Genomic DNA, 16,355 nt, shown 5'->3' with positions numbered 1-16,355 from the left:
AAAAAGTGAGAACTTTGGGGTCTGATTCTGCAAACCAACTTCCAGGAACATCAGATGAGCATCTGACAAGGCCCTGCTCCCTCCTCATGTCCAGGCCACCTGGCCAGTGGCTTGGCATGAGCAACTCTAAGGCTGGTAACTATGATAACAACCTTGCAGAACCTGTGTGTGTGTGTTTGTATGAATGAATGTGTGAATAAATATGAGATTGAATGGAATGTTATAGCTATAACTAACTGCTTACTATGGTTCTTTCTGTATACACAATAAATGTGGTATTTTGCCTTTTTCACTTTAATAAGATCCTGCTGGTTTTTATTTTATTGGTATAACAATGACACCATGCAGAAACTGGAGTCCCCCAGATGGACCTGGTCCTGACTGGCCATCAAGCAAAGTTCATCTGTCTTATTGGGAGTGGTGTAGCATGTGCAGTCTGGTTTTGGTGATTGTTAATAAATAGAGGTTATGTAGTATATTACTATGTACGGCTCTTTCACTAGTAAAAGACCCCGTAAAGCCACAAAAGATTAAGCTCTGAGTCCACAGGGAAAGGGTGTTTGCCCGGAGCCCACGGAGGATTAGAGCCTGGAGCCCATGGAGGGGTAAAGTTAGGTGCTTTTTACCTGGAGCCCTAGGAACTGGGAAAGGGTGGGGGTGCCTAAATTAAGAGGGCTACACCTTGAGCACTAGGACCTGGGTAAAGGTGGGTGCCCTAGAGTTTGTGAGTAACAGAGAATTTTGTGCGGGTAACAGTGGATTTTCAGCAACTGTTGCTGATCTCACATGGGTAGCACGTTTCTCAGTTGTAATACACACACCAGTGGGGGCCAAAACCATAACATCATGTGACTTAGATATCCAATCAAACTACTCAGATATTAACCCTTGGCAAACTGCTCCTGAAGTAGCCTCCTTGCCTGGGAACCGTTTTCAGGGGGATTCTAATGTATTTGAGAAAACTCCAACCTCCTCTGAGAAATTCGCAGAAATTTGGAGAAAAGCTAGAAAAGGGGACCTGACTGCAACCTAAGACCAAGACAGCTCCATCTCTTTCACAGACCAGCCTTCCCCAGGTGGCAGAAAGCTCCAACTGTGACTTGCTTCCAATTCTGGGCCCTACCGGCATGTCATTTATTCGATGTAGATTGGTAGATTGATACATGATGATGAGGCTCTCTGAGTTTCACCAGAAGAAACAGACGTCAGGCAGATGTAAAGATAAAACTCTGGACATGAGAGGACTTACACTTCAACTGCTCACAAACTATCTCAAGATGCAAAGAAAAATGTCTGGTAGTTCTCTTTGTAACCTTTGAGCTCAAGGGTTACTGTGTCAGTGTATCGCTCCCGAGCAAGATCTGCTATACATACAGTGTTGGCTTTGCACAGGTATAACTACGTCAGTTAGGGGCGTGATTTTCTTCTGATATGGTTATACTAGTACAGCTACTAGTGTAAATGACATCATTCTGGTATAAAGGTATCTTATACTAATGACAGGTTTCAGAGTAGCAGCCGTGTTAGTCTGTATTCGCAAAAAGAAAAGGAGGACGTGTGGCACCTTAGAGACTAACCAACTTATGCTCAGATAAATTGGTTAGTCTCTAAGGTGCCACACGTCCTCCTTTTCTTGTACTAATGTAGTTTATTCCTCTTCCTGCACAGGAATAGCTATCCCAGTGTAAGCACCTTTATCCCAGTGTATAATGGTATAAGCACCTTCATAGAGTGGATATAAACTGTATATACCGATATAACTCCATCCACTCCTTTAACTATCCAGGATGGCTAACCCACTGCAGCTTTTGTGTCTAGATAAAGCCTGAGTCCTTACTGCACTCATGTGTGCTTTCATGCTGTTCTTACATTGTTGAACTGTTTTCCCCCCTGTAAGCTCCAGAGGCTGTCACAATGGCCCTGTTTTCAGAAAGGAGGGTCATCAAATCAGGGCATTTCCATTAGGGTCAAAGTAGCAGGTGCACAAGGAGAGGCCCAGAGACAGGATCCAGCCTCAGATTAGGAATTGGGCCCCTTGCACAGAAATACTCATAAGTGGCTGTGGCTTGCTGACCTAACCAGAAAAATGGAGCTCTGATCCCAGCAGCAACAAACAGGGACAGTAAACAAGGACAGGAGTTTTACGCCATCAGTTACTGTCCAGGGGCATAGCCTCTGGAGATGGGACCCCAGCAGGGGCTCTGGGACAATTTGTATAATGGGGGTGCTGAGACTCATTGAACCAAACTGCAAACCCTGTATATGATTGAAACCACTTCAAGCCAGTACCTTTGGCCTCCGGTTGGCGCCCCAGGGAGCTATAGTCATGGGGGGGCCAAGGTCCCGGTTTCCAGCTGGCACCTTTGACAGAGTTGGAGAATCCACCCGGTGCCTCCCCTGCGTCAGCTGCTGCCCACCCCTCTTCCCCCCCCCGATTTACGGGAAATCACACAGGAATCAATCATCCTTAATTTTTAACAGGCTGGGGCCAGAGCCAGCCAATGGCTGCATCCCCTCCACCCCATGCTCCACCCTCAACTGCCCTCTGTGCCCTGAGTGCTGGGCTCGGGTTTGGACACTGATCACTCTGGAACACAGGGAGCAGGTGGGTCTCTGGGTCTGGGGTCAGATATGAGGCAGACTGCAGCCCTTTTCCACCTCTGTCAGCCCTTCTTCTGTCTCTCTTCTGCATCTGGTGTCTCTTCCTCCTTCTCCCTGGCTCAGGCTCTCAGCCCCTGGCTTTCAGCGAGAGGGGTGGGGAGCTGCTGGGAGTGAACCTAGCATCCACACTGGCCATGTGATGAGAGATTGCGAAAGAGACAGAATGGGAAGACCCAGAGTCACACAGAGAGAGGGGGAGGCAGACAGACGTACGCACAGAAAGAGGTGCATAGACAGACACAGGGACAAGTGGGGAGGGTGGGGGACAGACAGACAGACACAGAAGGGTGAGAAAGACAGACTGAAAGAGTCACAGAGTGGGGAGACAGACACAGAAGGGATGGACAGACAGAAAAGCAAGGAGATGGGGGAACAAAAGACAAAGGGTGTGGAAGGACAGACAGGCAGGGAGATGAGGGGGACAGACAGTCAGAGGGGGAGGATGGACAGACAGACATAGAGATGTGGGGAACAGACAGGCCCTAAGATGAAGAAACAGATAGGCACAAAGGAAGTAGACAGATAGACAGACACAGAGATGGGGGACATACAGACAGGCATAGAGAGAGTGGATGGACAGACTGAGGGAGTGGACAAACAGGTAGATATAGAGATTGGGGGGCAAACAGGCACAGAGGGGGTGAGCAGACAGACATGTGGAGATTGGGGGACAGAGAAACAGGACAGACAGACTGGCACAGAGGGGGTGGCCAGACAGACAGAAGCCTAGGGAGTGCAATGGAAAGGGCATTGGGTAGAGCAGGCTGAGGAGGGGGCACTGTGCTTCATTGGGGTGGGGGTGCACCTGGGGGTCCCAGCCTGCCCCAGCCAGGCCCAGCACTGTGGGCAGCTGGGCCAGGAGAGGGCAAAGGTGGGAAGGGTTTTCACTGACTTCTGGGCATTGCTTTGGCAGGATTCGTTGCCATGAAGAGCTGGCTGATCCTAGTGTGGCTGGTGACTTTCGCAGGCGTGAGTCCATCCTCCGTGCTGCGGGAGCCTTGTCCTTCCTGGGGAGGGGGGAGTTTAACCCATTGAGTGCTGGAGATGAATGCTCCAAGGACCCTAGGGCTGGAGATACAGAGGTGCTGAGCACCAGGGACAAGCACTGATGTCAGTGGCAGTTGTGGGTGACCCACAGCCCTGAAAGTCAGCTCCCGAGTGGAGAGTCAGTGCCTCTTGAGTGGGCAGAGCTGGGACCCCAAACAGTGGAAGTAGCCAGAACCAGGGACTGATCTGAATCATGGGGTGCCACCACATGCCCACATGCACCTGCTTTGCCCGGGTCGTAGGGTAGGGCTCAGGCCAGGAAGCCCATAGCAGAGCCCAGGACCAGCTCCATTGCCTGAAATCCCACTCTTCAGACTACAGGGCCAGAGCCAGTGGGCACAGCATAGCATGCTGTGTCTTTGCTCAACTCTGCCCCAATCCTGGCACATACTGGAGTCGCCTGGGGGTTGCTCTGAGCTATGCCAACTGGTAAGTGCCCATCTGGGGATGGTCAGCGCTCTGGATGTGGAGGATGTTTGGTTGATTAAACCTGCAAAACAATTGGCAAAAACAACCATTTTCTTTCATTTTTGCCTATATTTTTCTGCAGAACCTTTTGGGTTTTTATTAACAAAAAACGGAAAATAAATTCCATGTTTGGCCACCAAAACTACTTTTCCCCAAATTTGGGGGTTCAAGGCGCTGGAAACCCAAAAATTTTCACCTGCTTCGGCAAAAATTTGGGGGTTCATGGAAAATTTTCCAACTGAGATGTTACTTGTTTTCATTGCTGAAAACTGTAACATTTTCTGAAATTTCATTTATTTCAGCACAAACCTAAAACTGGAAAAATGATGGGTTTTAGTGACTGAAAATGTTTTGGTTTCTGATAACTGGAAAGCAAAAAACTTTAGCCAGTTGGACAGAAATGTTTGCTTTCACTGAACATTTTCACCTAAGCCCTGAAATTTTTCTGTTTTTGGAGACTGAAAAAATGGGTTTTTAACTGAGCCATGTCATCCAAAAATGGAGATTCCCCCCGCCCCTGAAATGCCATTTTTATTAAAAAGCCATTTTTTGTTGAAAAAACATTTTGCACAAAGAATATTTACCAGAGTGGTGTGCTCTGGCCACACCCACTGCCCCAGAGCTCCACCTTCCGGAAACTCCACCTCCTGGGAACTTCCCCCCCTTCTGCCTCCTGAAAACTCCTCCTCCAAGGAACTTCCCTGTAGCTCCACCCATTGGGGATTTCCCCACTTAGCTGAATCTCCAGCTGGGGAGATTCAGGAAGTTCCTGAGGGGCAAGGGGCAGTGAATCGCCCCTTAGTTGGTACCAGATCCAATTCCCCTTGATGCTGCCCTGCGTGTTGGTGCCCAGGAGCCCATCACACGCCTTGGATCTCACTTATCTGATGGATCCTTCTCCTTTCCCCTATGGTGTTGGCACAGCAGGATTGGCTGGATGGCGCAGAAGGGGACAAACAGCACTCTGCTTCCAAGTTCACCTTACAAGCTACTGGCCATGACTCCACAGGAGGTGAGGAAGCCAACAATGGGACCCACCTTCTGTTCCATCCCTGCCAAGAGGACGGGGGGAGGCTCAGTGGTTTGAGCATTGGCCTGCTAAACCCAGGGTTGTGAGTTCAATCCTTGAGGGGGCCATTTAGGGATCGGGGGCAAAAATTGGGGATTGGTCCCGCTTTGAGCAGGGGGTTGGACTAGATGACCTCCTGAGGTCCCTTCCAACCCTGTTATTCTATGATTCTATGTGATTTGGCAGGAAGAAGCTCTGCAGACCCGGGAAGGGAGTAGAGGATGGGGGAGAGATGGAGGGGCAGGAGATCTAGGAGGGGTCAGGGAAAGAGGAGTCTGCAGGTTGCAGAACTGCCTCCAGTGTGACAGAGAGAGAAGGGGAGGCCGATTGTGCTACTGGCATGTGTGGCCCAGGAGGGGTCCCTGAGAGATATGTACCACCATGCTGGGCAAGGGGCAGCGGGGGAGAGGTGCACATGTGATGGCAATCCCCCCGGCACCCACCACAGGGGAGGCGAGGGGGCTTGCTGGATCTGAGAGGGGCCCTAGGAGCATGTGCAGTGACGGTGGTGCAACGTGAGTGTGGGGTGGGGTGGAAGAGGGGGGCTCTGCCCCTGGAGCTCCCTGCTGCCAGTTGGGAGAGGGCTGGGAGGAGTCCTTCTCTCCTGCCTCCTCAACCCCTGTCCCGCCCCCAGCCCCAGCCAGAGCCCTCACTCCCCACACCCCAACCCTCTGCCTCAGCCCTGAGCCCCTCCCAAACCTCCCAGCCCCACCCCATAGCCCTCATCCCTGCACCCCAACCCTCTGCCTCAGCCCCTCCCACACCCCAAAACCTTCATCACTAGCCTCACCCCAGAGCCCTCACATTTTTACATTATTTAAAAAAATGTACAGTAACTCCTCACTTAACATTATAGTTATATTCCTGAAAAATGCTACTTGAAGCTAAACAATGTTAAGCGAATCCAATTTCCCCATAAGAATTAATGTAAATACGGGGGTTCGGTTCCAGTGAATTTTTTTTCCAGACAAAAGACTATATATATATATATAGACACACAGCATAAGTTTTAAACAAACAAATACTGTACACAGCAATGATGATTGTGAAACTTGGTTGAGGTGGTGAAGTCAGGGAGTGGGATATTTCCCAGGGGATGCCTTACTGCTAAATGATGAATTAGCACTCAGCTGAGCCCTCAGGGGTTAACACATTGTTGCTAATGTAGCCTCACACTCTACAAGACAGCACGAATGGAGGGAGGGGAGACAGCATGGCAGAGAGAGACAGAGACACACAACCTGTGTGTGTGTGTGAGAGATAGAGACGTGCATTGCCCCTTTAAGTACGCTGACCCCACTCTAAGTCCATTGCCATTTTAAGAAAAAAGAAAAGGAGGACTTGTGGCACCTTAGAGACTAACCAATTTATTTGAGCATGAGCTTTCGTGAGCTACAGCCCACTTCATCAGATGCATACCGTGGAAACTGCAGCAGACATTATATACACACAGATACCATGAAACAATACCTCCTCCCACCCCACTGTCCTGCTGGTAATAGCTTATCTAAAGTGATCATCAAGTTGGGCCATTTCCAGCACAAACCCAGGTTTTCTCACCCTCCACCCCCCCCACACACAAACCCACTGTCCTGCTGGTAATAGCTTAGATCTGCAAGTTGAGACCGCAGCTGCTGCCAGCATCCTGAGCCCTGTCGTGTCTGCCCTGACTCCCCCCCCGCCCGCCGCTCTGTGGATGGGGTAAAGGAACAGGGGGCAGGAGCGGGGGGGACACACCATGACATTAGCACCCCTCTTCCCACCCCATGCACAGCAAGCAGGAGGCTACTGGGAGCAGCTCCAAGGCAGAGGGCAGGAGCAGCACAGGGCAGTGGGGAGAGGGACAGCTGAACTTCCTAGCAATTGCTAGCCTGCTGCCGCACAGGAAACTCAGTGGAGCTGCCGGTCCACCCTGGTTCCAAGCCCCCTCCAGCTAGCGCCAACGGGCTGCTCTTCCTGCAAGCAGTGGTTAAAGCAGGCGGCTGCCAAGCAACGTTATAAGGGAGCATTGCGCAACTTTAAATGAGCATGTTCCCGAATTCAGAGGTTCTCAAACTGTGGGCCGCGAGCTCCGTTCAGGTGGTCCGTGGATAGTTCCTTCTAAGGTGCACACCTGGGCGGCTGCACATGAAACAATGAAGGGCACCCACCTAATTAGTGGAGCTGTGCAGGCCTGGCTCCACTAATTAAGTGCCTGGACGCTGGAGAAAATGCACTTGTAAGGTCAGGTGGTGGTCTTGGGGGAACTAAGGGGTAGGTGGGAGAGGACAGTCATGTGAGAAAAGAGGGTGGGGGGAATTGGTGTCGTGAGGGGCTGCGGCGGCCAGAGAAAGAGGCGACTTTCCCCAGCTCCAGGGCTGCGTCTGCCGGGGAGAGACAGCCCTCCTTCCCAGCCCCAGCTCAGGGGCTGCTGCGGTAGGGGAGAGAGGGTACATCCATCTCATTAGAAAGGTTAAGACTACTGTGTGACAAAGCGGGACTGTTCTTAATGTTTCCTCTGAATATTGGGGGGGTGCCTCAGTTTCCCCTATGCAGTTCTTAAGTATCTAGGTGGTGGGATAAGTGTGTATGATTGTTGCAGAGCCCTAGAGAGCAGGTGTGTGCAGGGGTCTGGACACAGAGAATGGCCAACACCCTGTTTCCTGGCAACTGATGGCCTGGCCCTTCCCCCCTGCAAGGTGAGAGCTAAAGGTGTTGGAGAACAAAGGAATCAGGTGACCTCCTGGCCCGGGAAAGGGACAAAGCCCAGAGGAGGAGGGGTTGGAGAGAGTTTCAGTTTGGGGCTGGCTGGGGACATAGAGTGAAGTGCAGACGGGGTTGTGTGGCTCACTGCCCCCCCAAAATGGACCCAGCTGAGGGGTCCTGTTCTCTGCACCTACAAGCTCTGTTTTAGATCATGTTCCTGTCGTCTAATAAACCTCTGTTTTACTGGCTGGCTAAGAGTCATGTCTGACTGCAAAGTTGGGGTGCAGGACCCTCTGGCTTCCCCAGGAGCCCGCCTGGGCGGACTCGCTGTGGGAAGCGCACGGAGGGGCAGAGGATGCTGAATGCTCCCAGGTCAGACCCAGCAAGGTGGAAGTTGTGTGAGCTGTGTGTCCTGCAGACAGGCTGCTCACAGAAAGGAGACTTCCCCAGAGTCCTGACTGGCTTCGTGGGGAGCAGTCCCAGAGCATCGCCCGGGGGCTCCGTGACATACTGATATTAAAATATGAGTTGGTGCTTTTATGTGTAGAACAAAAAAATGTTAAGGGTTTTTTATCCAAAGCGCTTTACAATAGTCAGCTAACGGTACAAACAACATTTGGAAAGATCATTAAGTGTCCACCGAGACCCTCAACAATTTTCAAGTGGTCCGTGAAAAAAAAAGTTTGAGAACCACTGCTCTAATTGATGAGCAATGTAACAACAAAACAACGTTAACCAGGACGACTTTAAGTGAGGAGTTACTGTATATTGGCTTACAAGGCAGGTGTTGCGGGCAGTGGGGGGGTGGGACTGTTCTGGGCCCCACCAAAAATTATGCAAACCTGTCTCCCCTGTGTACCAGAGATCCAGAATACCACAGAGCTGGCCAAGGAGCTAGATGAGCCACACAACAAACCAGACAACGAGCCAGTCAAGGAGCCAGCCAAGAAGCTAGACAAGGAATCAGTCGAGGAGCTAGCCAAGGGGCTAGATAAGAAGCTGTCCGAGAAGCAGACCAACGGGCTAGACAAGGAGCCAGCCAAGGAGCTAGAAAAGGAGCCAGCCAAGGAGCCCACTGCTGCACCGACCACTGAAACCACTACAGCACCCATCACAACACCTCAGCGGTGCCCACCCAGTGACCCCTGGGGAACCTGTGGGGACGACTCCAAGGAGGAGAGCCCCAGGGTTGCAACGGCGCTGACTGATTTTGCACTTAAGTTCTATTCGAAATTGGCCGAGGTGGAAGGCACTGGTTCCAACGTGGTCTTCTCGCCCTTCAGCGTGGCCCTGGCGCTCTCGCACCTCTTGCTGGGTAAGGGCAGTGCACACATACACAGCAGTTGCACACACAGTCAACGCACACGCAGATGCAGCTGTCTCACACACACACACCTGTCACACATACACCCATCACGCATATCCACAGCTGTCACACACACACACCTGTCACACATACACCCATCACATATACTCAGAGTTGTCACACACACACCTGTCACACATACACCTATCACATATACTCAGAGTTGTCACACACACCTGTCACACATACACCCATCACGCATATCCACAGCTGTCACACACACACACCTGTCACACATACACCCATCACATATACTCAGAGTTGTCACACACACACCTGTCACACATACACCTATCATTCATACCCACACCTGTTGCACACACACCAGCCACACATACACATACCACATGTACCCACAGCTGTCACACACACACACCTGTTACACATATACCCAGCCTTCACACACACACACATGTCACACATACACCCATAACACCCACAGCTGTCTCACACAAACACACACACACACACGCATCATACATATACCTCTCACGCATATCTACAGGTATCTCACACACACCTGTCACACATACACCCATCGTGCATACCCACATCCATCACACACACGCACACACACACACACCCCTGTCACATATACACCCATCACACAGTCACCAGACATGTCCACACAAACATCACAGGACCAAACAGCCATCATGCATGCACACACTACCATCGCATGCACAACCATTGTGCACACAGCCATTGCATGCGCAAACACAACCATTTCACACATGCACAACCACTGTGTACGTGCACACACACAACCGTTACACAAATCCAGTCAGCACACACAGAGCCATCTGACACATACACACACAATCATTGCACACACAAAACCACCACACACACAGAGCTGGTCACACAACTATTGTACACACATTCAAACTCACAAACACAGCCATCGCTCACACCCACCTCTCTCTCACAAACACCCATTACACATACCCCTTCACTCACCCCCCACAATCCCCCATACTCACTCCCATCTTGACAGGGCCATGCCCAGCTCTGCCTCCCTCAGGGATGGTGCACTGAGAGCCTTCTGCCATTGGCCATGGACCAACGCAACACTGCTGGGTGGCTGGGATGGGATGGTGTTACCAATGGTACTGGGAGCCCCTGCTGAGAAGGGGAGGCCCAGCCAACCAAGGAAACCCTAGAGACCAAGCTATCCCATGGGGATGAGTCTCCAGCCCAGCTCCCAGTGCTACCCACACATGGAATTGTCTGAGGCCAGTCCCCCTGCAGGAGTGGTTTTTGCCCCTTTCCCCAGCCCTGTCAATCTTCATCCTCCCATCTGAGAACTTGTTCTTCTCATGCAGGGGCCCGGGGCGAAACCAAAGAACGGCTGGAGTCCATCCTCTCCTACCCCTCAGATCTCATCTGCGTCCACACTCCACTGCAGCGGCTCCTCAAATCCCAGGCCTTGATCTCGGCCTCAAAGTTCTTCCTCCGCCAAGGTGAGTGTGTGTGAGGGCTTCACATCGGCACTCAGGTCAGCAGAGAAATGCCAGTGCTTTGCTTTTCCCTCTGAGGATCTCAAAGCACTTTCCAACTCCCCCTCTCCAGCATGCCTTCAGGGAAGGAGGTATTGTCATGGCAGGGGTCCCAAGGCAGTACTGTTGCAAAGAGCCTCACAAGTTCTTTTTTTTTTTTTTTAGCATGCGAGCAAGTGTTCAGGCTTTGGAGACATGCTGTGTTGCTGTTAGTTTTGTAATGCAGTTTCTTTTTGGGAGGAGCTGTTACAAACAGCAGAAGGCTTTGCTCTCTGCCTTCATGTCTGTAACTAGAGTCAATTCTGGTGACAGACTTGCTTCCTGGGAAGTGGGCATTGAAGTCCGGACTGGGATCTATGAAAAAGGGGATTAGCCTGAATGCTCTTTGTGACCACCCCGTTCCAGGACAGGTGGAGATGGTGTAAATAAACAAGTTATCCCCTTGCGATTTCCCCTAAAGGGCCCCGACATCTAATGCTGCTCAGCAGAGAGGTGATCTTACAGATGGGGAAACTGAGGCACTGGAAGGGGCAAGGGGTTGTATAACTTCCTATGGTCAGGAAGAGGGTTTGCGATGTTGTTAGGGGAGTGAGGGGAGGTTGGTGTTGCCCAGGTGGCAGAGGGGAGTTTGAGGGCTTCACAGGGCAGCAATGGCATTCGGTTCCTCATCCCCTTGCCTTCCCGGCTTGCAGGCCTGCCCCTGAACGAAGCCTTCCTCAACCAGTCGCTGCGCTTCTACAACAGCCGGCCCCAGGAGCTGAGTGGCAACAAGACCCAGGACTTGCAACTCATCAACAAGTGGGTGAGAGACGTGACCAAGAACAAGATCAAGAGGCTGCTGAAGGAGCTGGAGCCTGACGTCCAGCTGGTGCTGCTCAACGCTGTCTATTTCCAATGTAAGGGAGGGGGGCACTGCACCGTGCCATGCCCAGGACCTGCTCCCCTGCCCCCCTACATCCCATCCAGAAACCCAGGTCCCTTGGACGCTTCCCCCCTCCCCCCTCAATATCCGAATCTCCAGGGACACGCTCCCTCTGCCACTCCTGATAGACCCACCCCTGCGATACTTGCACCCACTGAGACCTGTCCCCTGAGATATCCGAGCCCCCAGGGAGCCCACCTGGAGCTCCCTGCCACAAGGGACTCCTCCAGGCTGCTCATCCCCTCAAGCCCCCTGCCCTCGAGGGACTCCTCTGGGATACCCCTTGTGGCATGCACTGAGGGTGCTCCCCGGCTACATCTCCCTGTCCTTTTGCCCTCAAGCCAAATGGAAGACGACCTTTAAAGTGAAGAACACAGTGAATGAGACATTCTACCGCCCGGGCCAGGCCCCAATCAGGGTGCCCATGATGACCAGCAAGAAGTACCCACTGGCATTCTTCAATGACCCCAGCTTGCAGGCCAAGGTGAGCCCCCGCAGGTGATCTGTGCCACACCCCTCTCCTCTTGGCCCCTGCCTTGCCTACCTTCCAATGGCAACTCCATTTTCCCCTCCTTCTCCTCTCCACTTTCTCCTTCTTGTTTTCCACCCCATCACACCTCCTCCATAATGTCACTTAGTGATGTCCCCTGTGCCCCCTTCTCCACACTCCTCTCCCCTCCCCACCTCCCATCTCATCTGAGTGAAGCCAGCTTCTCAGAATAGCATGCTCAAGGTGCAGGTGGGGTGTGGGGATCTCAAGCTGAGGACTCTCAACTCATGGCATCCAATATCCATGGCTCCACAGAGCGTGGATCCAGTAATTGCCCGGGAAGCTTTTTCTCCAGCACAGCATTGGTTCTACATGAAAGACACCCAGATATTCTGGTGCTGGGTGCTGGGATAAGACCCTAAGAGAGATGGTCAGCATTGACAACTGCAAGTCCTTATTGTCCCACATTTCCAACTGACCCTAGCATTATTTGCTGAGCTGGTCACAAAACACCAAGATTTTTTGTTGGAAAAGTCCAAAAACGTTTGTTTCCTTCATGATTTCCAGGCAACACATATTTCAGAGATATTTTGGGTGGGGGGAGGGTTGGTTGGTTTGTTTGGCCGTGACTTTTTTAAACGAGAAACTAACACAGTTCAATTTGTCAGCAAATCAATTTTTTTGTTAGAAAGCAAATCAGTTGTTAGCAGGGAAAACACTGAGTTTAGTGCTCTAAAACCACTGTGTTTTGTTTCGAAAGAAAATTGATTTCTGGCAAGAATTTTTTTTTTTAATTGGTTTTCTTTAAGAATTTTTTTTATCCTTTCTAGTGGTTTTTGGGTAGAAAGTAAACATGGGTTTGGTAAGAGCAACAATCTAATGCTTTTTGGTTAAAAAAATCAGTTTTCTGTTAAAAAGGAAATCCGTTTTTTATGGGGTGAAAATTTTCAGTAAGAAACCAAATTGGTCTTTTGTTTGAACAAAACAGGATTTGGTTAAAAAAACAGGTTTACATAAAGAAGAAAAGTGTTCTTTGGTTTCAAACACATTTTTTAATTTGATTTTGGCAAAAAATATTTGTTTTCAGTTTTTTTTAAAAAGTCAGTGAGCAACATTTCTGGCTTTTGAAACCTGAAGCCATTTAATGGAAAATATTCATTTTCCACTGTTTTGTCCCAAAATATGTTTGGTGGGAAGTTTTGGAGGAAATGTGGTTGAAAAAAAATGGTTTGATGAAAAAGTGTCACTCAGCCCTAATTGCCCAGGCGTGGGAGTGGACAGAATGAAGAACGGGAAGGGGGCGGGACTTGGGGACACAAAAGCATGTGGGAGAAATGGATGCTGTCCCAGGGATGGGGAGTGGGGCAGCAAAGGCTCCATGTACCCATTCCCTGGCTCTCAGGGGTTGCAGTTGGTGGAGCAGGGTAGGTGTAGGCCCAAAGGGCCTGATCCCCAGCTGACCAAGACTGCAATCAGTGACATGCTGCTTGTTCACGCCCGCAGGTGTCTTGGAGGTCCCATTGAAAGGACTCCAGGAATAGGGGGATGGGGTGATGGGGGCCCAGCTGTGGCACAGGAAGGGATGGACGGGAGACGGGGACGTTTGATCGGGGCTGAGGACAGGCCCTCAGCACAGAGAGGCCTTTGTGTCATCTTCCCCCAAGGTTGGCCGGCTGCAGCTGTCCCACAACATGAGCCTCATAGTCATCGTGCCCCAGCATGTGTCCCAGATGCTCGCTGAGGTGGAGCGGAAGCTGACCAAAGAGACCTTCACTGCGGTGATGAAGAAGCTGATGGACTCCCCCTTCAAGTCCACTGTGGTGAGCCTGCCCAAGTTGAAGCTGGACAGCTCCCACAACCTCATGGACATCTTGGGGGAGATGGGTAAGGATGGTGCTGAACGGGTGGTGGATGGCGGCAGCAGGGGCTGGGCTGGGTGGGTACTAGGGGTGGGAGGGGAAGAGGCAAGAGAGCCCACTCCCCTGCTGGGCAGGAAGGGACATCAGAGCAGGGGTGTTGTGACATCACTTCCTGGAGGGGAATGGATGAGCAATTATGTCATTTCCTGAGGGGTGGAGTCAGACCACTGCTTCTGAGGGACCCATTCCCATGGCTAATCCACCACACCAGTGTCTACTGGGTCTGTGAGACCAGTGGACAGACCATGGACCGACCCTACAGCTCCCTGGTTCTGAGTGACCCATTTCCTTGATTGATCTATCCCATGTCTGATGGATATGTGACACTGCTGGATGGATCATGGACGCCTGGTTTCGAGTGATCCATCTCCATGGCCAATCCAACACACCAATGTCTATTGGCTCCATTTGACTTTTGGACACATCACAGGCTCCCTTGGTTTTGAATGACCCATTCCCATAGCTGATCAGTCCCATGTCTCTTGGTCCCATGAGGCCACTGGATGTATCATGGGCTCCCCTGGTTCAGAGTGGTCCATCTCCATGGCTGATCTCTGGCACTGGTCTCTACCCGGGGTGAGGGTGGGGTCTCCAGGACTGGGACAGACTCCTGGGGACTGAGGTGTGGCTTCTACATCCTCCCATCTCTGCCTGTTCTCCAGACTACGGCATTTTCTATGACTCCAACCTGTGCGGCATCTCAGAGGCAGAGGATCTGTTGGTGACAAGCGCCCAGCAGCGGGCCATGCTGGAACTGAATGAGGAAGGGGTGGAGGCCGTGGCTGCCACGGCCTTTTCGGTGGCCCGCACCGCCTGGGTTTTCGATGTGCAGCAGCCCTTCTTCTTCGTGCTGTGGAATGACAACCACAGCTTCCCCATGTTCATGGGCCATGTCAACGACCCCAGAGTCTGACCCAGCCCCCTCCATGCCCAGTTCCACTTGCATGGTATGCCCTGGTGCCACAGGCACTGAACAGTGTTGCTTGGCTGTGACGCTTTGGTGTGGGGGGTATCTGTCTGTCTCTCTCTCTCTCTTTCTCCCTCCGTACATAACCATCCATGCATCCCCATGCACTCCGTTCTACCTCGCTATCAATCTCACACACAGCATCTATCAAGGGACTGACCTGGGAGACAGTGTAGCCTAGTGGTTAGCACAGTGGACTGGGACTCACAGAGACCTATGTTCTACTGCTAGGCGACCTTGGTCAAGGGACGGTCTAGCTCTATGCCTCAGTTTCCCCATCCACAAAATGGGGATAATGATCCTGACCTGCTTTGTAAAACAGTTTGAGATCTGCTGAAGGAAAGGACTGTAGATGAGCTAGGGATTATTATTATCTATCCATGCATCCCCAATACGTAGCCTCTATCTAGCTATCTCCCAATACACCCCATTCATCACCACAGTCTGTTCTCTCTGGATTTTCCTTCCATCTCCCTCTCTCTTCTCCCCTCATCCCCTTTGTTCCTCCCTCTCCCCATTTGACTGTCTGTAGCCTGTGACCATCCCAGGCTCGGACCTTCTGAAATGTACAGGGAAGAGCTGATCTGTGGGGGGTCCCTTTTTCCCACTCCCTTGACTCTGTCCCCCTCACAGCAGCCGCTGCCTCTTTCAGCAGTAAATAAAGTCTGAAAACTTTGGCTTCCTGGCATCTCCTTCCCACCTCCCAGAGAGCCTGCAGCCAGAAGGGCTGCGTGAGGGCAAACGCTATGGAGTGGAGGGGGTGAGGCTAATTTCACTGGTCCGGTTAACTCCCTGGGTGGTAAATGTAGGGGCACAAGGGTAAATAACGCCTTGAGGGGTCATTATCCAGATCTACTTACTCCCCACGCAAGTTGTTGTCACATTGAATTCCCCTGGAAGGACCTGGCTCAAGGATTTCCTAGGCCAAGATCCTAATATGATCTACATACATGTACATGAGAGATCCCATAACACCAGCAGATGCCTCCCTCTGCCCCCCACTCCATCTCTTTTCTTGCCCTAAGGAATCCCCATATTTAGCACCATATCCAATGGGGCAGCCCCACTCCACTCTCCAGGTGGTATAGTCCACTCAACAATAGCTTGACGGCTGGGGGCGGCACCCATTGGAGGCAAGCGGAAATTAGCATGCAGCGCTTGGATTGGCCGAGTTGAGGACTGAGCATATTCTGCTGCGGTATAGCCAGCCAGCCAGCATGTTGTATACAAATGAGCCAAAGAGCTGAGATGCGGTATACAGT

At 51.4% G+C, this 16,355-nt stretch overlaps 1 protein-coding gene across 4 annotated transcripts; it reads left to right on the top strand.

The window, feature by feature from the left end:
• The first annotated feature begins 2,533 nt into the window (after positions 1-2,533).
• On the top strand, positions 2,534-15,770 carry SERPING1 (serpin family G member 1). Of its 4 annotated transcripts, none has more exons than XM_084631586.1 (9): positions 2,534-2,605; positions 3,575-3,630; positions 5,104-5,188; positions 8,793-9,245; positions 10,622-10,759; positions 11,488-11,691; positions 12,059-12,201; positions 13,872-14,091; positions 14,789-15,770. In XM_084631586.1, the coding sequence occupies exons 2-9, from the start codon at positions 3,586-3,588 to the stop codon at positions 15,037-15,039; spliced, it is 1,539 nt and encodes a 512-aa protein (XP_084487712.1). In that variant the 5' UTR covers positions 2,534-2,605; positions 3,575-3,585; the 3' UTR covers positions 15,040-15,770. The 4 variants fall into 4 exon arrangements, with proteins under 4 accessions (XP_084487712.1, XP_084487710.1, XP_084487713.1 ...); XM_084631584.1 differs by having other exon boundaries at positions 5,101-5,188; XM_084631587.1 differs by lacking the exon at positions 2,534-2,605 and adding an exon at positions 2,831-2,886.
• The last annotated feature ends 585 nt before the right edge of the window (positions 15,771-16,355 follow it).

This window comes from Lepidochelys olivacea (assembly GCF_965140295.1).
Source record: "Lepidochelys olivacea isolate rLepOli2 genome assembly, chromosome: 6".
Taxonomy (NCBI): domain Eukaryota; kingdom Metazoa; phylum Chordata; order Testudines; family Cheloniidae; genus Lepidochelys; species Lepidochelys olivacea.
This window is presented reverse-complemented; position numbering and strand designations above follow the sequence as displayed.

Coding starts and splice junctions, on each gene's coding strand:
- SERPING1 (XM_084631584.1), top strand. CDS start 3,586: ATGAAGAGCTGGCTGATCCTAGTGTGGCTGGTGACTTTCGCAGGC. Junction 9,246..10,621: donor GCTCTCGCACCTCTTGCTGG/GTAAGGGCAGTG, acceptor CTTCTCATGCAG/GGGCCCGGGGCGAAACCAAA. Junction 10,760..11,487: donor AAAGTTCTTCCTCCGCCAAG/GTGAGTGTGTGT, acceptor CCCGGCTTGCAG/GCCTGCCCCTGAACGAAGCC.